The sequence below is a fragment of the Salvelinus alpinus genome, chromosome 28, assembly GCF_045679555.1.
Source record: "Salvelinus alpinus chromosome 28, SLU_Salpinus.1, whole genome shotgun sequence".
Lineage (NCBI taxonomy): Eukaryota > Metazoa > Chordata > Actinopteri > Salmoniformes > Salmonidae > Salvelinus > Salvelinus alpinus.
The window spans coordinates 32,867,029-32,892,898 of record NC_092113.1 but is presented as its reverse complement, the minus strand read 5'-3'; the positions used below and the strand labels follow the sequence as shown (position 1 = coordinate 32,892,898).

The following is a 25,870-nucleotide window of genomic DNA, read 5'->3' as shown; positions in this document are numbered from 1 at the left end:
CTGATGAAACAAAAATAGAACTGTTTGGCCATAATGACCATCATTATGTTTGGGGGAAAAAGGTGGAGGCATCCAAGCCGAAGAACACCATCCCAACCGCGAAGCATTGCGGTGGCAGCATCATGTTGTGGGGGTGCTTTGCTGCAGGAGGGACTGGTGCACTTCACAAAATAGATGGAATCACGAGGGAGGAAAAGTATGTGGATATATTGAAGCAACATCTCAAGACATCAGTCAGGAAGTTAAAGCTTGATCGCAAATGGGTCTTCCAAATGGACAATGACCCCAAGCAAACTTCCAAAGTTGTGGCAAAATGGCTTAAGGACAACAAAGTCAAGATATTGGAGTGGCCATCACAAAGCCATGACCTCAATCCTATAGAAAATGTGTGGGCAGAACTGAAAAAGCGTGTGCGAGCAAGGAGGCCTACAAACCTGACTCAGTTACACCAGCTCTGTCAGGAGGAATGGGCCAAAATTCACCCAACTTATTGTGGGAAGCTTGTGGAAGGCTACCCGAAACGTTTGACTCAAGTTAAACAATTTAAGGACAATGCTACCAAATACTAATTGAGTGTATGTAAACTTCTGACCCACTGGGAATGTGATGAAAGAAATAAAAGCTGAAATAAATCATTCTCTCTACTATTATTCTGACATTTCACATTCCTAAAATAAAGTGGTGATCCTAACTGACCTAAGACAGGGAATTTTTACTTGGATTAAATATCAGGAATTGTGAAAAACTGAGTTTAAATGTATTTGGCTAAGGTGTATGTAAACTTCCGACTTCAACTGTACATATAAGACGAGTAATGTGAGATATGTAAACATTCTTAAAGGGGCATTATTAAAGTGACTGGTGTTCCATTTATTGAAGTGTACAATGATATCAAGTCTGTAGTTAGTGATGGCTGTTTAACAATCTGATGGCCTTGAGATAGAAGCTGTTTTTCAATCTGTCTCTCGGTCCCTGCTTTGATGCACCTCTACTGACCTCGCCTTCTGAATGGAAGCGGTGTGGACAGGTAGTGGCTTGGGTGGTTATTGTCCTTGATGATCTTTTTGGCCTTCCTGTGACATCGGGTGTTGTAGGTGTCCTGGAGGGCAGGTAGTTTGCCCCCAGTGATGCGTTGTGCAGACCGCACCACCCTCTGGAGAGCCCTGCGGTTGTGGGTGGTGCAGTTGACCTACCAGGCGGTGATACAACCCGACAGGATGCTCTCAATTGTGCATGTCACGACTTCCGCCGAAGTCGGTCCCTCTCCTTGTTCGGGCGGTGTTCGGCGGTCGACGTCACCGACATCACCCTTTACAGTGCACCTGTAAAAGTTAGTTAGGGTTTTCGGTGACAAGCCACATTTTTTCAGCCTCCTGAGGTTGAAGAGGCGCTGTTGCGCCTTCTTCACCACACTGTCTGTGTGCGTGGACCATTTCAGTTTGTCGGTGATATGTACGCCGAGGAACTTAAAACTTTCCACCTTCTCCACTGCTGTACTGTCGATGTGGATAGGGGCTGCGCCCTTTGCTGTATCCTGAAGTCCACGATTATCTCTTTTGTTTTGCTGACATTGAGTGAGAGTTTGTTTTCCTGACACCACACTCCGAGGGCTCTCACCTCCTTCCTGTAGGCTGTCTCGTCGTTGTTGGTAATCAAACCTACCACTGTAGTGTCGTCTGCAAATTTGATGATTGTGTTGGAGGCGTGCATGGCCACGCAGTCATGGGTGAACAGAGAGTACAGAGAGGGCTGAGAACGCACCCTTGTGGGGCTCCAGTGTTGAGGATCAGCGGAGTGGAGATGTTGTTTCCTATCTTCACCACCTGGGGGCGACCAGTCAGGAAGTCCAGGACCCAATTGTACAGGGCGGGGTAGAGACCCGCTGTCTCAAGCTTAATGATGAGTTTGGAGGGTACTATGATGTTGAATGCTGAGCTGTAGTCAATGAACAGCATTCTTACATAGGTATTCCTCTTGTCCAGATGGGATAGGGCAGTGTGCAGTGTGATGCCGATGGCATTGTCTGTGGACCTATTGGGGCGGTAAGAAAATTGGAGTGGGTCTAGGGTAACATGTAAGGTGGAGGTGATATGATCCTTGACTAGTCTCTCAAAGCACTTCATGATGACAGAAGTGAGTGCAACGGGGCGATTGTCAATTAGTTCAATTACCTTAGCTTTCTTGGGAACAGGAACAATGGTGGCCATCTTGAAGCATGTGGGGACAGCAGACTGGGATAGGGATTGATTGAATATGTCCGTAAACACACCAGCCAGCTGGTCTGCGTATGCTCTGAGGACGCGGCTAGGGATGCCGATTGGGCCGGCAGCTTTGCGAGGGTTAACACGTTTAAATGTTTTACTCACGTTGGTCACGGAGAAGGAGAGCCCACAGTCTTTGGTTAGTTTGTCCGGGAGCAAGACGTTGATGTCCGCAACAGGGCTGGTTTTCTTTTTGTAATCCCTGATTGTCTGTAGACCCTGCCATGTACATCTCGTGTTTGAGCTGTTGAATTGCAACTCCACTTTGTCTCTATACTGACACTTTGCTTGTTTGATTGCTTTACAGAGGGAATAACTACACTGTTCGTATTCGGTCATGTTTCCAGTCGCCTTGCCATGATTAAATGCGGTGGTACGTGCTTTCAGATTTGCGCGAATGCTGAAATCAATCCACGGTTTCTGCTTAGGGAAGGTTTTAATAGTTGCAGTGGGTACAACATCTCCTATACACTTCCTTATAAACTCGCACACAGAGTCAGCGTATACGTCAATGTTATTGTCTGAGGCTACCCGGAACATATCCCAGTCCACGTGATCGAAGCAATCTTGAAGCGTGGAACTCGATTGGTCAGACCAGCGTTGGATAGACCCAAGCACGAGTGCTTCCTGTTTTAGTTTCTGCCTATAGGAGGGGAGTAACAAGATGGAGTCATGGTCAGATTTGCCAAAAGGAGGGTGGGGGATGGCCTTGTATGCATCGTGGAAGTTAGAGTAGCAGTGTGTTACTCGCTCGTGTACGGCAATCGATATGCTGATAGAATTTAGGTAGCCTTGTTCTCAGAATAGCTTGTTAAAATCCCAGCTACAATAAATGCAGCCTCAGGATATATGGTTTCCAGTTTGCATAAAGTCCAGTGAAGTTCCTTGATGGCCGTCTTGGTATCCGCTTACGGGTAGATATACACGGCTTTGGCGATAACCGAGGAGAGTTCTCTTGGGAGATAATACGGTCGGCATTTGATTGTGAGGAATTCTAGGTCAGGTGAACAAAAGGACTTGAGTTCTTGTATGTTGTTACAATTACACCACGAGTCGTTAATCATGAATTATACACCCCGCCTTTCTTCTTACCAGAGAGATGTTTGTTCCTGTCGGCGCGATGCACTGAAAATCCTGTTGGCTGTACGGACTCCAACAGCATGTCCCCAGCTAGCCACGTGTCCGTGAAACAGAGTATGTTACAATCCCGGATATCTTTCTGGAAAGCAACTCTTGCCCTAATTTCATCGACTTTGTTAACTAGGGACTGGACATTAGCGAGTAATATACTCTGAAGCGGTGGGTGGTGTGTGCGCATCCGAAGCCTCACTGTGTGTGTGTGTATGCGTGTGTGTGTGTGTGTGTGTGTGTGTGTGTGTGTGTGTGTGTGTGTGTGTGTGTGTGTATGTGCATGTGTATGTGTATGTGTTAAAAGACAGCTGGTAGAGACAGAAGGAAGAGAGAAGCTATGCCTGGCTGGCATGAGAAAGGGCTGTGTTCGTTGGCTACTGATAGCCCAGATTGAGGAGGGTGAGCAGGGCTGAGGGATTTACAGGGCTTTGTGTGTGTGTGTGTGTGTGTGTGTGTGTGTGTGTGTGTGTGTGTGTGTGTGTGTGTGTGTGTGTGTGTGTGTGTGTGTGTGTGTGTGTGTCAGCATCGGCCCCTGCTCCCCCTCCAACAGCACCTGTTAATGTTACACACACCGCCCACCACCCCATGGTCTCTGGTCAAATGTAGTGCACTAAATAGGGAATGGGGTACCATTTAGGACACCGCCCTAATCTTGTACTTTCTCTTTTCTCTTGTACAAATGTATTTTTACCCTCAGATAAACCATTCCCTAAAACTCCTTTCATTCACATACGTTTCCTACACTTGTGCCTCCATCCCCTCCATCCCTCCACTGTTCCATCCCTCTATCCCCTAAACCCTCTATTCCCTCCATCGTTCCCTACCGCTGTCCCCTCCATCCCTCTATCCCCTCTATCCATCTATCCCCTCCATCCCTCCACCGTTCCCTCCCTCTCTCCCCGCTATCCATCTACCGTTTCCCTCCATCCCTCTATCCCCTCCATCCCTCTATCCCCTCCACCGTTTCCCTCCATCCCTATATGCCCTCCATCCCTCCATCGTTCCCTCTATTCCTCTATCCCTTCATCCTTCTATGCCCTCCATCCCTCCACCATTCCCTCCCTCCCTCCAGCTTTCTCCCTCTGCAGTGCTCTTCCCCTTTTCATGGCAGTGGTTCGGTCATCCTGGAGAGACAGCCGCAGCGTGAAAGACAGACGGCTCAGACAAAGGGGCAGGGGCAGTGTGTGTGGGCCATGAGTGAGTGAGTGAGTGAGTGACTGACTGACTGAGTGAGTGAGTGAGTGACTGAGTGAGTGAGTGAGTGAGTGAGTGTAATGTATGTATGTATGTACAGTTAAAGTCGGAAGTTTACATACACCTTAGCCAAATACATTTAAACTGAGTATTTCACAATTCCTGACATTTAATACAAGTAAAAATTCCTTGTCTTAGGTCAGTTAGGATCACACTTTATTTTAAGAATGTGAAATGTCAGAATAATAGTAGAGATAATTCTTTATTTCAGCTTTTATGTCTTTCATCACATTCCCAATGGGTCAGAAGTTTACATATACTCAATTAGTATTCGGTAGCATTACCTTTAAATTGTTTAACTTGGGTCAAACGTTTCGGGTAGCCTTCCACAAGCTTCCCACAATAAGTTGGTTGAATTTTGACCCATTCATCCTGACAGAGCTGGGGTAACTGAGTCAGGTTTGTAGGCCTCCTTGCTCGCACACGCTTTTCCAGTTCTGCCCACACATTTTCTATAGGATTGAGGTCAGGGCTTTGTGATGGCCACTCCAATACTTTGACTTTGTTGTCCTTAGGCCATTTTGCCACAACTTTGGAAGTTTGCTTGGGGTCAATGTCCATTTGGAAGACCCATTTGAGACCAAGCTTTAACTTCCTGACTGATGTCTTGAGATGTTGCTTCAATATATCCACATAATTTTCCTACCTCATGATGCCATCTATTTTGTGAAGTGCACCAGTCCCTCCTGCAGCAAAGCACCCCCACAACATGATGCTGCCACCCGCGTGCTTCATGGTTGGGATGGTGTTCTTCGGCTTGCAAGCATCCCCCTTTTTCCTCCAAACATAACGATGGTCATTATGGCCAAACAGTTCTATTTTTGTTTCATCAGACCAGAGGACATTTCTCCAAAAAGTACGATCTTTGTCCACATGTGCAGTTGCAAACCGTAGTCTGGCTTTTTTATGGTGATTTTGGAACAGTGGCTTCTTCCTTGCTGAGCGGCCTTTCAGGTTATGTCGATATAGGTCTCGTTTAACTGTGGATATAGATACTTCTGTACCTGTTTCCTCCAGCATCTTCACAAGGTCCTTTGCTGTTGTTCTGGGATTGATTTGCACTTTCCGCACCAAAGTACGCTCATCTCTAGGAGACAGAACGCGTCTCTTTCCTGAGCGGTATGACGGCTGCGTGGTCCCATCCTGTTTATATTTGCGTACTATTGTTTGTACAGATGAACATGGTACCTTCATGCGTTTGGAAATTGCTCACAAGGATGAACCAGACTTGTGGAGGTTTTTTCTGAAGTCTTGGCTGATTTCTTTTGATTTTCCCATGATGTCAAGCAAAGAGGCACTGAGTTTGAAGGTAGGCCTTGAAATACATCCACAGGTACACCTCCATTTGACTCAAATGATGTTAATTAGCCTATAAGAAGCTTCTAAAGTCATGACATCGTTTTCTGGAATTTTCCAAGTTGTTTAAAGGCACAGTCAACTTAGTGTATGTAAACTTCTGACCCACTGGAATTGTGATACAGTGAAATATAAGTGAAAAAATCTGTCTGTAAACAATTGTTGGAAAAATTTATTGTGTCATGCACAAAGTAGATGTCCTAACCGACTTGCCAAAACCATAGTTTGTTCACAAGAAATTTGTGGAGTGGTTGAAAAACAAGTTTTAATGACTCCAACCTAAGTGTATATAAACTTCCGACTTCAACTGTGTGTGTGTGTGTGTGTGTGTGTGTGTGTGTGTGTGTGTGTGTGTGTGCTAGAGCTGGGACGATAAACCGAAAATTATCGACACAGACCAAACCAACCACTTTTCAGGGACATTTTGCGTATATCGTTCATGACGATAAATAACCTATAGGGCCCAGTAGAGATATATGAAGTTTGAAAAGAAATAAGTTTGCTAATATGGGTAATTGTTAATGGGACCATTGATAGCTACAACATTCAAAGTAGTTGTAGAAGGTAAAGGCCATTATGACACAGCAAATTGCATTGGAAAAAGCTAAATAGTGAACGCCAGGTTCGGCAATTTACCTGTCTAACATCAGCACGCTTGCGCTCAGATGGGAGGTGTTGGAAATATTTTACGTGCGTCCTTAAAAACATGATTCAAAGTGCTAATTTCAGGCAGCGCCAGTAGAGATATTTAAGACCAACCAAAAGCTGGTTTTAGCGGTAACGCAGTTGGTTATGGCATGAATTTTGACAGCGAAAACGCAGCCTATCCAGCCGTGATGCACACTGCCCATATACGCATGGAACAAGAGTAGCATAATGTACTTCGTATTTAGAAACATAAAAAACGAATGTTTTTTCCAATTTCATTTTATTTGGATTAAAACCATGCATAGCCTACCCCCCTCTCAATTAAGCCTTTTTTTGTCTGCCCAATGAAATCCCGAAATATTCAAGACTGTCGATAATGGGTTGGCTTTTGAGACCGCTTGGAAATAAATCTTAAACACGAAAGCTTTATTAAAATATGAAGTTTGAGAGTAGTAAAACAGTGAGTTGACATTGCCTTTTATATATGCATTAGGCAGGCCCACATTATTTTTGCCATGCAGGTCCTGTTTTCGATGTGCGTAAAACCCTCCATAGTCTGCGTTGTTTTAATATTATATGCCAACGGGGAGAAATTATGGTGCCTGTAAGTGTGACATAACCTATTTAAAACATGTTGTTGTTTTGTTTGGAATTTGATTAGAATTATTTGTTCTCTTTTTAGGCCTTATCAATAATGAATTGAATCTTGCTTATTGACAATGTTTGCCATGCGCAGCCATAAATCAATGTACAGTTGGCCCAGCCCTTAAAACAGTGTGAATGCTATTGAAGCCATGCAATTACTTAGAACGATGTGGACTGCAAATGGGTTCAAGTTAACGTATTTAGCAAACAAGCAATGACAGAAATACAATTGAAAAGCTTATGTGGTTCTTGAAACAAATATGCTTACAGCTTTCAGGGAAGCATGGTTCCTCAAGTATGAATTGGTTGGATTTCATTCATCCTAAATATTTTTATAAGAAGTTGGCCCATTCACTTACATCAGCAAATAACAGAATAGTCTGAAGAACTCAGGCCCTGTCAAATTCACCTCATTGCTCACTACACTATAAACCATTATCCACACAACATTTAAAAAAATGGACGAATAGCAAGGAAATAAATTAATTGCAAAATAAATAAGTGAGTATTTGCTGACTGTGCTCTATAGCCAAATATTATAAATATTGTAGCATAGAGAGAAAGACAGGGGAGCTAACTGTGCAGTTTGTCCCAAAGGATTTGTTTGATACTTAGGCTACCTGAAATAGATTGACTCATCATTATTCCTCACACACAAACACAAATGCACGTGCACATTTGGACATTTAATTGGACATTTGAAATGTCTCTGTGTAATGTTTACTGTTCATTTTGATTGTTTATTTAACTTTTGTATATGATCTATTTCACTTGCTTTGGCAATGTAAACATATGCTTCCTATGCCAATAAAGCCCATTGAATTGAGAGAGAGAGAGAGAGAGGGGAGGGGGGGTGATAGGGTCACACCTAGGGACCTGGTAGTGAGCGTTGCAACTGACGACAGACGATTTGTACGTGCTACACGCTTCAGCACTCGGCGGTCCCGTTCTGTGAGGTTGTGTGGCCTACGACTGAGCCGTTGTTGCTCCTAGACGTTTACAATAAGAGCACTTACAGTTGACCGGGGCAGCTCTAGCAGTGCAGAAATTTGACGAACTGACTTGTTGGAAAGGTAGGCCATTCTACTGCCAATGTTTGTCTATGAAGATTGCATGGCTGTGTGCTTGATTTTATACACCTGTTCAGCAATGTGTGTTGCTGAAATAGCCGAATTCACTAATTTGAAGAGGTGTCCACATACTTTTGCACATTGTTACAACACTGTACATAGCCATAATATAACATTTGAAATGTCTCTATTATTTTGAAACTTTTGTTTTGAGTGTAATATTTTAATTGAGAGAGAGAGAGAGAAAGAGAGAGAGAGAAAGAGAGAGAGAGAGGTGCAGAGAGAGAGAAAGAGAAAGGGAAAGAGAGAGAAAGAGGCAGAGAGAGAGAAAGAGAGAGAGAAAGAGAGAGAGGCAGAGAGAGAGAGAGGCAGAGAGAGAGAGAGAGGCAGAGAGAGGCAGAGAGCGAGAGAGGCAGAGAGAGGCAGAGAGAGAGAGAGAGGCAGCGAGAGAGAGGCAGAGGCAGCGAGAGAGAGGCAGAGGCAGCGAGAGAGAGGCAGCGAGAGAGAGGCAGAGAGAGAGAAGCAGAGAGAGAGAGGCAGAGAGAGAGAGGCAGAGAGAGAGAGAGAGAGAGGTGCAGAGAGAGAAAGAGAAAGAGAGAAAGAGGCAGAGAGAGAGAAAGAGAGAGGCAGAGAGAGAGGCAGAGAGAGAGAAAGAGAGAGGCAGAGAGAGAGGCAGAGAGAGAGAGAGAGAGAGAGAGGTGCAGAGAGAGAAAGAGAAAGAGAAAGAGAGAAAGAGGCAGAGAGAGAGAGAGAGAGAGAGAGAGAGAGAGAGAGAGAGAGAGAGGGAGAGAGAGAGAGAGAGAGAGAGAGAGAGAGAGAGAGAGAGAGAGAGAGAGAGAGAGTAGGGGCCATGGAGTTCCTTTATTTCTGTTCTTTCACAGTGAATGGAGTGTCCTTTTCCTACTGATATATTGACATACTTAAAGAAATAAGCAAGGCCCATGTTGCCTGCCAGCTCTGCCTGCCCTGTCACAACGTACTGTATATCAGTACGTTCACTGAGAGCGCAGCAGTAGGTCAACCCTGTACAGAGATAGAACAACAGCCAAACGACAAGAGAGAGGGAAAGAGAGAGAGCGAGAAAGAAAGATGGAGTTAGAGGGAGAGAAAAAGAGAGAGGGAGAGAGGATCAAGCAAAAACGAGAGAGAGAAAAGCGTGTCCGCCTTGTAAAATCTGGGTGAACTGAACATACTTTGGGATCCAATTTGCTAGTAATTACCTTGAACTGGTGATAATGCTGTAATTAAAGTACTCTGATTCCCAACAACATTAACACACACACACACACACACACACACACACTAGACTGTGGTCAGGACTCAGGGGGGGAAGGCATGTCGAAAGGAAACTGCTGGGAAAGAGCAGGGAGTTTTGTTTGCACCCCCTGACACCAGCTCTCTGTGTTGTGTGTGTGTACAGCCAGAGTCAGACCTTTAATTCAGTGGCCAAATAAACTTTCCACTTTTGGAACAAATAAGGAACACTGTAAACTCCCTAAATACACATAAATACATGGGTTTGTTTAGGCATCAGCTTTACTGTGGAGGCTATGGGACTTGGGACATCCTAGATATAATGCCTCACACACTGTTCAGTCACTGTTGGGGAAATATGTCCTGCTTAAGAGAGAGAGAGACTAATGGGAACGAGTGGGAGAGAGGGGAAGAGAGAGGGGAGATCAAGATAGAGGGAGACAGAGAGAGGGAGAGGGGGAAAGGGAAGGAGAGAGGGAGGTAGGGGGGAGAGAGAGGGATAGGGGGAAAGGGAAGGAGAGAGGGAGGTAGGGGGAGAGGGAGAGGGGGAAAGGGAAGGAGAGAGGGAGGTAGGGGGAGAGGGAGAGGGGGAAAGGAAAGGAGAGAGGGAGGTAGGGGGAGAGAGAGAGAGGGAGAGGGGGAAAGGAAAGGAGAGAGGGAGAGGGGGAAAGGGAAGGAGAGAGGGAGGTAGGGGGAGAGAGAGAGGGAGAGGGGGAAAGTGAAGGAGAGAGGGAGGTAGGGGGGAGAGAGAGGGGGAAAGGGAAGGAGAGAGGGAGGTAGGGGGGAGAGAGAGGGGGAAAGGGAAGGAGAGAGGGAGGTAGGGGGAGAGAGAGAGGGAGAGGGGGAAGGAAAGGAGAGAGGGAGGTAGGGGGAGAGAGAGAGAGGGAGAAAGGAAAGGAGAGAGGGAGGTAGGGGGAGAGAGAGAGAGGGAGAGGGGGAAAGGAAAGGAGAGAGGGAGGTAGGGGGAGAGAGAGAGAGGGAGAGGGGGAAAGGAAAGGAGAGAGGGAGGTAGTGGGATCGAGAGAGAGAGAGAGAGAGGGGGGGAGGGAAGGAGAGAGGGAGAGAGGGAGGTAGGGGGAGAGAGAGAGAGAGAGGGAGAGGGGGAAAGGAGAGAGGGAGGTAGGGGGATAGAGAGAGAGAGAGAGAGGAAGGGAAGGAGAGAGGGAGAGAGGGAGGTAGGGGGAGAGCGAGAGAGGGAGAGGGGGAAAGGAAAGGAGCGAGGGAGGTAGGGGGATAGAGAGAGAGAGAGAGAGAGAGAGGGGAAAGGGAAGGAGAGAGGGAGAGAGGGAGGTAGGGGGAGAGAGAAAGAGGGAGAGGGGGAAAGGGAAGGAGAGAGGGAGGTAGGGGGAGAGAGAGGGGGAAAGGGAAGGAGAGAGTGAGGTAGGGGGAGAGAGAGGGAGGGAGAGGGGGAAAGGGAATGAGAGAGGGAGGTAGGGGGAGAGAGAGAGAGAGGGGGAAAGGGAAGGAGAGAGGGAGGTAGGGGGATAGAGAGAGAGAGGGAAAGGAAAGGAGAGAGGGAGGTAGGGGGAGAGAGAGGGAGGGAGAGGGGGAAAGGGAAGGAGAGAGGGAGGTAGGGGGAGAGAGAGAGGGAGAGGGGGGAGGGAAGGAGAGAGGGAGGGAGGTAGGGGGAGAGAGAGAGAGAGGGAAAGGAAAGGAAAGAGGGAGGTAGGGGGAGAGAGAGAGAAAGGTTCTAGCGTATGTTCACTGCTGAGTTTTTATTTATACGTATGTGTCCTGTTACGGAGCCTAGTATGGGACATCCCACTGAAAGCCTCCACATAGCCCAGCAACTACTAGGTTGATACGTTGTTGTTATGTGGTTATATCTGTCCTGTTCTGGGGCTTTGGGACAGTACAGAGGGCCAGAACCTCCATTATTTAATCTTGTGTTGGAGCTGTTGTCGAGGGAGAGAGGCCTCATTGTTTACAGCCTGTTGGACCGAATGCCTCTCCTCTCATGCTGTTGGCTTTAAAGCATGGGAGACGGAGAAAACGGCCAAGGATGATGACTCTAGTACCCAAACCTGCCTGGATTTCAAATATTTTACACACAATTTATATTATGCCTGCTTGAGTGAAATGAATAGTAAAAGACGAACTCCCGAAAGACTCATCTTTTTCTCCCCCGTCAGTAGGCTACAAAGCAATTGGATGTGAGTGAAATGTCCATATTACTTCTGTAATATCTCCACAAAGACAATGCAGTGTTTCATTTGCCTGAAGGGGACTGTGTGGAGAGCAATGTTTCAGCCACAGCAGACCATCAAGATCTGTTCTGGTAAATGAAACCCTTCACACAGTCACTAGTGTTTCTTCAGCTGCCACTGAACTGAAAACCAACTCCAGCACACTGGAGTGGATCTATATGTTTCTATTGAAACCCGGCTCTGTTCATGCAGGGCATTTGAAATGAATATCTTCGTAATAACTATCTGAAGTTCTTCATCAAAATAGATTTAGTGTGGCCTCCCGAGTGGCGAGGTGGTCTAAGGCACTGCTTCGCTGTGCCACTAGAGATTCTGGGTTCGAGTCCAGGCTCTGTCGCAGCCAGCCGTGACCGGGAGACCCATGGGACGGTGCACAGTTGGCCGTGTCGTCCAGGTTAGGGGAGGGTTTGGCCGGTGTTACGCACGCCTCTGAGAAGAGGGAACGCAACTCCCTGCTACAACTCAACTCTCTGTGAAGTGCAAGAGGTATGGACTGTAGGTGCGAGAAAGGACTACAAAGGCAGAATTTACCATTACTACGATTTATTTCCTACACGGTAATATGGGGAAAAGGGGCTGGACGGAACCAAAGCAAAGAAAGTAAATATCAAAGTTCCCCCTCTCCTATCTAACCTGCCTACCCACTACTTACCTATCATAACACCACCTGGTGCCCTAACCAAAATACAGGGGGTGGTCCGCCCAGGTCTTACCTAGTGTGCCTAGACAGTGAATATACTACGGGTATATGTATGCCCGCGGGCCTCTTGCCTAAGCACTCCCAAAGTGCCTTCTCCTTCCCCCCTGGGAACAAATGAAACAGAATAATTATTAACAATTTCACAAACACTCACAAACACAGGACATAGCAAAGCTGCTACCAACAACAACTAATATAGTACATACCAACACTTTCTGATACACAACCAACACTATACAAAATATTCAATTCTATCTCTGATCTCTTCTCCCTCTCCCTCTCCCTCTCCCGATCTTTCCAAAACATTCAATCTCCCTCTAATCTCTCTCCTCTCTCTCTCATGATCTCCTCTCTTCTGAACAGAACACTGGCTTTTATATCTTCAGGTGGCAATGGTGATTAGAGTCAGCTGCTTCTTGACGAGGGGGCGGGGTCAGCTCTCCAATCATCAATTAGCCATTGAGTCGACCAATCAGCTGGTTGGGGAGTACTTCTGGAAGCCATCTCCTGAAACACACACTCAAATACAAACCAGAACACAGAAACTGGGGAACGTAACACGCCCACCACAAAAATTGCAAACATAAAGTTTGTAATAACAAAAACCAACGCTTCCCCAGTTAGTAAACCCGTGATAGAGCGTCAGCAACCACATTCGCCGAGCCCTTCACATAGGCTATCTGTACATTATATCTAGTAAGAACTTGTTACCTGACCTGGTTTTCGGCAATGGACCTACACAATCAATTATCACTCTTTCAAACGGTTCCCCCACCACAGGAATCGGGCAGAGCGGTGCTCGAGGAACTGTTTGATTCGCTTTCCCAGTGAGTTGACATACGTGACATGTTTTACAAAATTGGACCACATCAGACTTCAAACCTGGCCAGAAAAAATGACGAAGGACCCGGTTATAAGTCTTTGTGATCCCCAAATGTCCAGACCACGCCTGGTCATGGGCGAGTGACAGCACCTGCTGCCGGAACGGTGTAGGAACAACCACTTGACACACTTCACTCCAGTCATTAACAGTGTCATGAGCTGCCCATTTACGCATCAAAACTCCTGCTTCCATAAAGTAGGCAGTCTCTCTAGTTTTAGCTTCCTCAATGGAAATTACCGAAGCAAAACACTTGCGAAGACTGGTGTCTCCTTTTTGACATTCAATCACCTTCTCAGGGGTGACAGACAAAAGAATGTCATGTAATTGGGGCGCGATTTCGCAGTCCCCTTCCTTAGTTTTTACAGGAATAAAAACTGTCGGCGTTGCAGAAGAAATACTCGGTGCATTGTCTTCTACTTCAACATTCTCAAAAATGGAACTAGCCAAATCCACCACATCTCCAAGCTTGCGAGATTGTGCCCTCGTTAAGACACAAGCAGGAAAAACATGTGGAAATGCTTGAACCAATTTCTCATCTGCAATTCTGATTTCTGGGATTTCTACTACTTCTAACACAGGAGTGACGTTACCACCAGCAATATCATTCCCTAATAGCAATGTGACTCATTTTACTGGCAGTGTAGACACTACACCAACACGGAAACGTCCTGATACCAAGTCTGACACTAAGTGGACCCAGTGTAATGGTACAGGTACTGTTTTTGTCTCTATCCCCTGTAATATGACATGCGAGCCACAATATGTTTCAGGAGACCAGGGTAAAGCATCAGTAATGATTACTGACTGCGCTGCCCCGGTGTCTCGTAAGATTTGAATAGGCTTTTGATCAGCTTGTTCTCCAGTTAAGGAAACACAACCGGTAGAGATAAACGGAGCATAGACAGGATCCGGTTTCTCAAATGCTGAATCAAGAACTCGGGCCAACGGACGAGCCAAAGACTTGACTAAACCCAAACTTTTCCTTTTTGGGGACGGTGACTGGGACTGTTTCGGTTTATTTTTCAAAACTGGGCAGTCCGCAATCACGTGACCCTTTTGGTGACAGTAAAAACATTCACGGATTTCATGAAAAGGCTTTTCAGAGGAAAAGCGACCTGAACGAGGCACTGATGACGTAATCAGTCTATCTTCAAAACGAGGTGCACCAAAGACAGTCTTGTGTGTCAAAGCGTACTCATCTGCCAACACTGCTGCCTGGGCCAAAGTCACCACTTTCTGTTCATTTAAATGAACTACAATTCTATCTGGGAGGTTGCTTTTACAATCCTCCAACAGCATCAACTCCCGAATCTCAGAAAAGGTGTTAGCTTTGCTGGCTGAACACCATCGATTAAACAGAGACTCTTTGTCCCTAGCAAACTCAACAAAAGTACAGTGAGAGGGTTTCTGGTGGTTCCTGAAGCGCTGTCTATAAGCTTCAGGCACCAACTCATAAGCCCGCAACACGGTAGTTTTAACTGTTTCGTAGTGTAAACTGTCTTCCAGGGAGAGAGCAGCTACTACTTCCTGGGCTTTCCCAGACAATTTACATTGTAACAGGAGAGAGAGGAGAGAGAAGAGGAGAGAAATTAGAGATTAGAGGGAGATTAATTATGTTACGCACGCCTCTGAGAAGAGGGAACGCAACTCCCTGCTACAACTCAACTCTCTGTGAAGTGCAAGAGGTATGGACTGTAGGTGCGAGAAAGGACTACAAAGGCAGAATTTACCGTTACTAGGATTTATTTCCTACACGGTAATATGGGGAAAAGGGGCTGGACGGAACCAAAGGATGTACTTGTCCCATCGCGCACTAGCGACCCCTGTGGCGGGCCGGGCTCAGTGCACGCTGACAAGGTTGCCAGGTGCACTGTGTTTCCTCCGACACATTGGTGCGGCTGGCTTTCGGGTTAAGTGGGCATTGTGTCAAGAAGCAGTGTGGCTTGGCTAGGTTGTGTTTCGGAGAAAGCACGGCTCTCGACCTTTGCCTCTCCCGAGTCCGTACGGGAGTTGCAGCGATGAGACGACAAGACTGTAACTACCAATTTGATACCACGAAATTGGGGAGAAAAAATGGTTTTAAAAAAAGTTATTTTTTTATTTACTGTGCTTTTTAGAAATGAGCCATTGTAGGTTTTCAGATCAGTAATTCATTATTTAACTAACTCTATCAAAATAGTTTTTTCTTTCAATAACTCTGAAAGTCAGAGGTAACATTAAAGGAAAGACTAATTTTGAACTTTAGAATGTTTTTGTACATCTCTGAGCAATGTTCTATCTATTCCCGGAGTCATTCCATGTTTTCATGTGGATCTGAACTATTGTTATTCAAGCAGGCAGAAATACAGCCTGTCGTTAAAGTGGAGTCAGAGAGAGGAGACTGAATATATTTCGACGTGACAAGGAGGACATGGAGTTAGGAGAGAGTGTGTTTGTGTCTAGAAGAGGCGGACATTGAGTTAGGAGAGAGTGTGTTTGTGTCTAGAAGAGGAGGACATGGAGTTAGGAGAGAGTGTGTTTGTGTCTAGAAGAGGAGGACATGGAGTTAGGAGAGAGTGTGTTTGTGTCTAGAAGAGGCGGACATTGAGTTAGGAGAGAGTGTGTTTGTGTCTAGAAGAGGCGGACATTGAGTTAGGAGAGAGTGTGTTTGTGTCTAGAAGAGGCGGACATTGAGTTAGGAGAGAGTGTGTTTGTGTCTAGAAGAGGCGGACATTGAGTTAGGAGAGAGTGTGTTTGTGTCTAGAAGAGGAGGACATTGAGTTAGGAGAGAGTGTGTTTGTGTCTAGAAGAGGAGGACATTGAGTTAGGAGAGAGTGTGTTTGTGTCTAGAAGAGGCGGACATTGAGTTAGGAGAGAGTGTGTTTGTGTCTAGAAGAGGAGGACATTGAGTTAGGAGAGAGTGTGTTTGTGTCTAGAAGAGGAGGACATTGAGTTAGGAGAGAGTGTGTTTGTGTCTAGAAGAGGCGGACATTGAGTTAGGAGAGAGTGTGTTTGTGTCTAGAAGAGGAGGACATTGAGTTAGGAGAGAGTGTGTTTGTGTCTAGAAGAGGCGGACATTGAGTTAGGAGAGAGTGTGTTTGTGTCTAGAAGAGGCGGACATTGAGTTAGGAGAGAGTGTGTTTGTGTCTAGAAGAGGAGGACATTGAGTTAGGAGAGAGTGTGTTTGTGTCTAGAAGAGGCGGACATTGAGTTAGGAGAGAGTGTCGGCCAGGCTACATGTTATTAAAGACCCTGTTAGCCCAGGAGGAGGAGGAAGAAGAGGAGGAAGAGGAATGAAGAAACCAGCTGCTTTTCTTTTTTAACCACTACGTTTCAGACCTGGGTTCAACTAGTATTTGTTCACCTTCAAATATTCTGATTGAGCCTGCCTGGAGTGCTAGCTAGATGGAACTATTCCATATAATTTTGCGATTATTCCATTGGTCCCAGTATGTCAGCCAAGCTCAATCAAATTCATCTTCACCCAGAGAAAGGAAATAGAGGAGAGTATTTTCCACAGTTCTAGATTATCTCCAGTTAACACATTTTGACCCAGACTGAGGCAACCAACGCTTGTACGAAGTTGGTCTGGGGATCCAGTGTACTCATTGAACTGCCAGAGATAGGAGATCTGGAGAGGGGAATGGGATACAACTAGCCTGGTTCCAGATCTGTTTGTACCGTCTTGCCAACTTCTATGGTAACAGTCACGCCAATGACCATAGGAGTTGGCAAGACAGCACGATTAGATCTGGACACCAGGCATGTATACAACAGAACACAACAGAGAACTTGATGACCTATCCATGGGAGACGCATCCAAGCTCAGACACAATGATATACACAGCAATATAAACTTCCCTCTCTCTATTTCAACACCAATGTTCATGTTTTATTTAGCTTTCAGCACAACAACAGAGGAGGATTTATTCCACTGAGCTATTTCATAAATGTTGAATCCAAAAGGCCCATCTGTGTGCACTTAATGGTGTTTTTCTCCAGCAATAACAAACGTGTTTGTTCTGGCTGTCAGCCACTTGTCTGATGAGTCGTCTCCCCATGCCAGACTGACTGTTGGGAGGGAGAGTGTTCATGGCCTAACAGATGTGAGGTGTGGCACACAGACACTTGTCTTCTCCGTTAGGAGCCTCCTTCATACACATACATACACACAGGGAGGCTGTACATGATGAGAGTTTCTAGGGTGTAGAACAGCAATGGAGAGGGTGGCTGTTAGATGGGAGTTTCTTGCCTGGGACCAGCCTCTCAGAGAGACCACACAGATGAGATGAGGCAGAGTTTAGACATGAGCAGACACATCCCTCTGAAAAGCCAGACTAAACAACAGGACTTCATTAGAGAGCGCTATAACTCACTAGACTATAACAGCCAGCCCAGCCCAGCCAGACATGACAGTCAGACAGGGCAGATTCAGACAGGGCAGATGCTACACCCATGTCCTTCAGACAGACAGAGAGGGCAGAATCTGACCAATGTTACACTGGCTGAACAAGGCTTTATGTCTTTACTGCACTAATTAAATGGCGATGTGTGCTAAGACATGGCCACCATGGTTTGTACTGAATATCATCTGTGGATGAGCTGAATGGGAAGCAAGGTTAGTGAAGCTAAAAAGCAATCAGAAAACATCTAAACCCAATGTCTTGGGGGGGGGGGGGTTTCATTGTTTTTTCATTTTCATTGTTGGACATAAAAAACACTAAGAAATCAGCTCCAAGTGATTTTAATTGAAGAAATCTGTTCCCAAGTATTCCCACACATAATAGAGAGACACATGATCATATTCAAATGTAAGAAAGGTTTGAAATTATTATGTTTTAGTCAATTCCGGTCAATTTGCAGTCTACAAATTATTTGTAATTACAGTCTGTTCCGGCCCCCCGACCAGCCGTGTCACGCCCTGGCTATAGAGAGGCTTTTTATTCTCTATTTTGGTTAGGCCAGGGTGTGACTAGGGTGGGCAGTCGATGTTCTTTTTTCTATGTTGTTGTGTTTCTATGTGTTTGGCCTGGTGTGGTTCCCAGTCAGAGGCAGCTGTCTATCGTTGTCTCTGATTGGGAGCTATACTTAGGTAGCCTGTTTTCCCATTTTGAGTTGTGGATGATTATTTTCTGTTTAGTGTTTTTCGTCACCTTACAGGACTGTTAGTTTGTCATTTTTGTTGTTTTGTTCAGTGTTCAGTTGTTTTATTAAAATAATGAACACTTACCACGCTGCACCTTGGTCCTCTGAATCTCAAATCAAATCAAATTTGATTTTATGTCACATGCGCCGAATACATCAAGTGTAGACCTTATCGTGAAATGCTTACTGAAAAGCCCTAACCAGCAATGCAGTTGTAAGAAAATAGAGTTAAGAAAAAAATTACAAAAGTAATGTTGTGGAAATTCTTACTCAGAGACACTTGAAGTCAATCTTAAATGAATCATTGTTTATTGTCAGTGCGTTGGAGAGGTTCTGTCAGAAGCTCTAACGGGGCAGTCCCGTTTAGTTCTTATATGCTGCAGACAAGTCATATTTGCATGATTTAGCTTATTAATAAATCATTAATAATTAACGTGTGTTTCATTCATGTGACCAACCAATACTGGTTCAAGCATGTGACAGACCAATACCTCACAAGGCTTCTTCTCTCCAAACTGAGACCATGAAACTGAGATATCCCTTTCTCTTAACAAGGTTCTGGGCGTACTGCCAAATTGCAGACACTGAGAGTGAAGATTTCTTCAATCAGTCACTTGCATGAACACAGAAATTGGTTTATAGAAAAGTACAAACATAGGAAAAAAACAGATCCATTGTGGAGGCTGTGGGGATGGCTCAGTCCATCAGTCTAAGACATGTGCTACTGAAACTGTATATGGTTATATAATGTAAGAACAAGGGTGCAACAATAATACAAATATTATTATTTTATGACAAATGTGCTTTCTTCCGTGATGGATAGCGGTTGCTGTCCGTGGTTCTGAAACACATCAGTGCACTGTTGAATTGGCGCCTTTTCCTAGACCATGTTGCTATATGCATAACAGCAAAGTTGGTGTGGAGAACAATACGGTGGAGGCAGCATATATTGGTGAGGAGAACAATACGGTGGAGGCAGCATATATTAGTGAGGAGAACAATACGGTGGAGGCAGCATATATTGGTGAGGAGAACAATACGGTGGAGGCAGCAGCGGAGTTAGGAGACGAGAAAACAGCCCTTGTCTTATTGTCTAAGAACAGTGAGGAGATGTCACGCCCTGACCTTAGTTCCTTTTTTATGTCTCTATTTTGGTTTGGTCAGGGCGTGAGTGTAACGGCTTTCTTCCTGGGATGAAGGAGAGGACCAAAACGCAGCGCGGCTAGTGTTCAACATGATTTAATAAAGATAATAACGTGAACACTACAAGCAACAAAACAATAAATGTGAAAACCGAAAACAGTCCTATCTGGTGCAGAACACAAAGACAGGAAACAATCACCCACAAACCAACAGTGCAAACAGGCTACCTTAATATGGTTCCCAATCAGAGACAATGACAAACACCTGCCTCTGATTGAGAACCATATTAGGCCAAACAACAAACCCAACATAGAAACACAAAACATAGAATGCCCACCCAGCTCACGTCCTGACCAACTAAACAAAGACTAAACAAAGGAAATAAGGTCAGGAACGTGACAGTGAGTTGGGGTGGGCATTCTATGTGTTGTTCTATGTTTTGTATTTCTAGGTGTTTGGCCTGGTGTGGTTCTCAATCAGAGGCAGCTGTCTATCGTTGTCTCTGATTGAGAACCATACTTAGGTAGCCTCATTCCCACCTGTGCTTGGTGGGTAGTTGTTTTCTGTTGTGTGTCTGCACCAGCCAGAACTGTTTCGGTCGTTCTCTTTCTTATTTTTGTTATTTTAGTGTTCATTAAATAAATATGGACACGTACCACGCTGCACCTTGGTCCTCTCCTTCCAACAGCCGTTACAGGAGAGAGGATACTCCAACTTAATTAGGTCTATAATCAACTGTCAAATGTACCTGGCTTTATAAATCATACATATATATTTACAGAAAAAGACAGATCCTGCTTCTGTTGCCTGTTTGAGTGTTTCTTTAATAGCCTACTGATTCCGTGAGCAGAGCCTGATGCAAGACATCAGTCAGGAAGTTGAAGCTTGGTCGCAAATGGGTCTTCCAAATGGACAATGACCCCAAGGAAACTTCCAAAGTTGTGGCAAAATGGCTTAAGGACAACAAAGTCAAGGTATTGGAGTGGCCATCACAAATCCCTGACCTCAATCCCATAGAACATTTGTGGGCAGAACTGAAAAAGCGTATGTGAGCAAGGAGGCCTACAAACCTGACTCAGTTACACCAGCTCTGTCAGGAGGAATGGGCCATAATTCACCCAACTTATTGTGGGAAGCTTGTGGAAGGCTACCTGAAATGTTTGACCCAAGTTAAACAATTTAAAGGCAATGCTACCAAATACTAATTGAGTGTATGTAAACTTCTGACCCACTGGGAATGTGAAGAAAGAAATAAAAGCTGAAATAAAGAATTCTCTCTACTATTATTCTGACATTTCACATTCTTAAAATAAAGTGGTGATCCTAACTGACTTAAGACAGGGAATTTCTACTATGATTAAATGTCAGGAATTGTGAAACTGAGTTTAAATGTATTTGGCTAAGGTGTATGTAAACTTCTGACTTCAACTGTATGTATCACGTAAAGAGAGCAAGGGTTGAGGGAATACGGGATTTCAGTAACAGAACTTTTGAGTCAGAAATGGCTGTACTTATGTTGCATCTTCTGCAACACGGACAGCACAATACGCAATGTTGGTGTTCGGTGGTGGTCGCTGCAGCAGGGAGGAGAGAGAGACATTGAGTGCTAGTCACACAGTCACTTGCTGTCATTGTTTTTAACACGGTCGAACTCCCTCTAGTAATTTGTGTCTTAATTATTTAACCAAACAGTGTGCTTAAAGCATCAGACAAGCTCAGTGCATGTAGTTGATTTGATTAAAACACGTAGGATGTGTCTATATATGGAAAAATACATGTTTAAAAATTTCAACCAATCGATTGGTCGAAAGAACAGACGACTCTCGGTCTATCATAATTTGTTTTAGTAGGGGACAGCCCTAAACTGTACTTACAGATATCAGGCGACTCGTCCGACCCATCTGGACAATCCTTCTCTCCATCACAGCGCCATCCTTTAGAGATGCAGGTCACCTGATCTTTACACACAAACTGCTTAGGACTACACGTCTTTGGAGCTGGAAAAGACAGAACACAGAACACATGTACTATTACCCCCCAAAATTTGTTTTAGTTTTTTTACCCCTTTTTTCTCCCCAATTTCGTGGTATCCAACTGGTAGTAGTTACAGTCTTGTCTCATCGCTGCAACTCCCGTACGGACTCGGGAGAGGCGAAGGTTGAGAGCCATGCGTCCTCCGAAACACAACCCAACCTAGCTGCACTGCTTCTTGACACAATGCACATCCAACCCGGAAGCCAGCCGCACCAATGTGTCGGAAGAAACACTGTACACCTGGCGACCTGGTCAGCGTGCACTGCGCCCGGCCCGCCACAGGAGTCGCTAGTGCGTGATGAAACAAGGATATCCCTGACGGCCAAACCCTCCCTAACCCGGACGACTGGGCCAAATGTGCATCGCCCCATGGACCTCCCGGTTGCGGCCGGCTGCGACAGAGCCTGGGCTCGAACCCAGAGTCTCTGGTGGCACAGCTAGCACTGCGATGCAGTGCCTTAGACCACTGCGCCACCCGGGAGGCCCAACATGTTGTTTTTGTAGGTATTTTTTTTGAACGTTTTCCCCTAAAACCAAACTAGTATACTGTATTCCTGTACTTCTGTAAAGGCATTCATGTTTTATTTTAAACTGAACAGAAAGCATGCTAGTAGACCACCACTGAATATATTTCTTGAATCAGGAGTGTACTTCGTTTGAGACAACTTTGTCATGTTTTGTGGGCAGTTTGATATAGTGGTACTGTTCATAGGTTGCACCTCCGTCACTCGTTGCGTCATGCCATTATTATGAACGTTCTCAAGCCGCAATCTACCGGCAGCGCCATAGTAGTGCCCTAAAGTGGTGATAAGCCCAGTCATTCTGGACGTAGGCTAACTACTGTTTCGTCTAAATTATACTAATGCCTGGAAATACGATGACATTGCTAAAGTAGTAAAATATTTAGCAAGAAATTACTTTGCCAGCATTATCTTGTCATCAAATTTACTTTAGACAGATGTCAATGTTGTCATTAGCTAGCAAAGTTCGTCAAAAATAGCTAGCAATGCTAACATTATCTAGCTAAAATCCAGTGGCATCCCCTCAATCTTAGCTAGCTAGCTAGCTAACGTTATACTTTATCTAAAGTCAATCTGGCGACATCAAAATTATTACCAAAGGTTTTCCTACTAATTATTTGCCTCCTTTTGAATGTCATTGTATTTCCAAGCCACTATGATGCACTGTTGATGAAATCTCCATCAGCTCTCATTGACGATGTATTGAGTAGAATACTCAGTCGGGCATCAGTCCAAAACGAACGTTCAAAGCAATATTGTGACGACACATGCAACCTATGAATATAGACTTACATAGACTGGCCTAATACAGTGGATCTTTACACATTTTCCAGAGTGTGGCTGACTCCAACCAGACCTGGGTTCAAGTAGTATTTATTATCTTTCAAAAAACGCTCAGAGTTTGATTGAGCCTGACTGGAGTGTCAGCTGGGTGCGTTTGCAACTTTTGGGACTATTCCATTGGTTCCATTGCACCAGGCAAGCCCAATCCAGGGCAGCTAGAGTATTTTGAAGATAGCTAATATTATTTGGAACCAGGTGTGAGTTTCCGTTTAATGATGTCAGCCGTGGGGCAGGTCCAGAAATAGTTACTGGGCCATTGAGCTGTCAGGGCTACTCTGTGGTGCTACCATGTGGTACATCAACCTCAATAATCTCTGCTGACATATACTGCTCAGAAATACCACACTGGGATTTTTCTTAGAAGGCATCTCATTTCCTGTGGTGGGTTGGATAAAGAGCAAGGTTGTGTGAACTTGTGTTGACCCCTGCATGGTCATTCATCCACAGGGTGTGCGTGTGCGTGCATGCGTGTGTGTGTGTGTGTGTGTGTGTGTGTGTGTGTGTGTGTGTGTGTGTGTGTGTGTGTGTGTGTGTGTGTGTGTGTGTGTGTGTGTAAGTGAGTGAGTGTGTGAGTGTGTGCATCACCCTGATCTGGGCTATGGTATTTTAAATTTATTTCCATGAGTCTAGAAAATTCCAACCCAGACCTGTGGTGAACAGCCTGGTTTGTTGCTGACAGCCAGGTCTTATGACAAAAATGCTAGTTTGACAGGCTGAGACTGGCAGTGCGTTTCCTCACTCACTCAGTGACATTGGTATTCATATAGAGGAGGAGGATGAAGAGGGGTAGGAGGAGGAAGAGGAGGGGGAGGAGTAACACACACTCACTCACAGAGTTGCAGCGCAGAGCAGACCATCTAATTGTAATTCTCTGCAGGGACGGAGCCCTATCCCCACTCACCCTGGGTGTCCTTACTCACCCTGGCTGACCTCTCCCCCTCTCCTTCACTTGGCAGGCAGAGAAGTGTTTGTGGGAAGGGAAGGGATGCGGGTGCACCATAAAGGAGAAGCAATGTGACAGTAATCACTAGAGAGTATTAGGGCAGTGTATCATTGCGGTCACGTTCTCTCTAAACTGTCAAGGTAAGGCATTGAGGCTAGAGAGCGCTGGGAGGGTGTGTGTATGTGTGGATTGGTTCTTCTATCCTTGTGGGGACCTAAAATCCCCAAAAGTCGCCACAAGGATAGTAAAACAAGGACAATTATCCCTCGTGCGGACATTTCCCACATCCCCTGAGGATAAAGGCTATTTTAAGCTTAGGTGTTAGGTTTAGGGTTAAGGTTACACTTAGGGTTAGGGTTAGGAAATTAATTTTAGGTCCCCACGAGGATAGAAGAACATAACATGTGTGGGTTGGTTCTTGTGTGTGTGTGTGTGTGTGTGTGTGTGTGTGTGTGTGTGTGTGTGTGTGTGTGTGTGTGTGTGTGTGTGTGTGTGTGGTCAAACGCGGTGACTCATGAGAGTCAGGTTATTATAAATACCATTAGAAGCTGAATGGTTTGCTGCAGATCAAATGACAGTCGTCTTTAATACACTAACAACACCTTGATATTTGAAACAATGAAGAGAGTGATGACACTTAACATTCAAAGCCACATCGCAGCTCTCTTTCAGGCCTCTCAATTTACACTCAAGGACATGAGAGAACGGACATTTCCAAATGAAGGCATTTTCCAGTGTCCCAGGAATGTGATGTTTGAACACAACCGTGAATAGATTGGGAGGCATGAGAGTACTAAGTGGAAAGTGCCCTAACAACAGCACAGGGGAGAGGGGAAATAAGAAAGGGAATGAGAGGAGGGAGGGAGAGAAAGCTATAAAAGAAGGGACAGAGGCCAATGACTGAATCAACTATGACGACACACACAGCACATGAGGGAGCACTGAGATACTAGGCTAGGCTAACCAAGGTCCTGAGGGCTATTGAAAGTTACAGCTTCCTATATTTATTGGTAATTTCTGACTATTTTGTTTATTTATTGGTCAATTCTGAAATGCTGTAAATACATTAGCTCCACTTCCAATGAAATACTACTCTTCCATTAATTTACTAGCCTTCCATTAATATACTACCCTTCCCTTTATTATACCACCCTTCCATTTATTATACTACCCTTCAAGTAATATACTACCCTTCAAGTAATATACTAGCCTTCCATTAATATACTACCCTTCCATTAATATACTACCCTTCCATTAATATACTACCCTTCCATTAATATACTACCCTTCCATTAATATACTACCCTTCAAGTAATTTACTACCATTTTATTAATATACCATCATTTCATTAATATACTACCCTTCCAATGAGTACAGTTACATGCACACAATAATGTGATTATTGTGGATAGTCAGATAAATAAAATAGTTTGATTAAACGCATAGCGCATAGAATAAAAAAAAGTTATTGTTGGATATTATTCATACTAATCAGAGAGGTTTTTCACAACACTATGAAAAATCTGTGAAACCAGGCCTGGTATTCATAGCGGACTTTGAAAAAAAGCCTTTGGATAAAGTACGACTGGAATGTATATATACACTACCGTTCAAAAGTTTGGGGTCACTTAGAAATGTCCTTGTTTTGAAAGAAAAGCAATTTTTGGTCCATTAAAATAACATCAAATTGATCAGAGATACAGTGTAGACATTGTTAATGTTGTAAATGACTATTGTAGCTGGAAACGTCTGTTTTTTAATGGAATATCTACATAGGTGTACAGAGTCCCATTATCAGCAACCATCACTCCTGTGTTCCAATGGCACGTTGTGTTAGCTAATCCAAGTTTAT

The 25,870-nt window shown here is 44.7% G+C and overlaps 1 protein-coding gene across 1 annotated transcript in view; it reads right to left on the bottom strand.

Annotated features, from left to right (window-relative positions):
• The window catches only part of LOC139558002 (low-density lipoprotein receptor-related protein 1-like), a 220,463-nt gene that overhangs the window by 156,902 nt on the left and 37,691 nt on the right, over positions 1 to 25,870 (bottom strand). Inside the window, exon 2 of the mRNA XM_071373369.1 lies at positions 21,551 to 21,673. Coding sequence (XP_071229470.1) covers positions 21,551 to 21,673 — 123 coding nt within the window. The remainder of the gene's footprint in view (positions 1 to 21,550; positions 21,674 to 25,870) is intronic.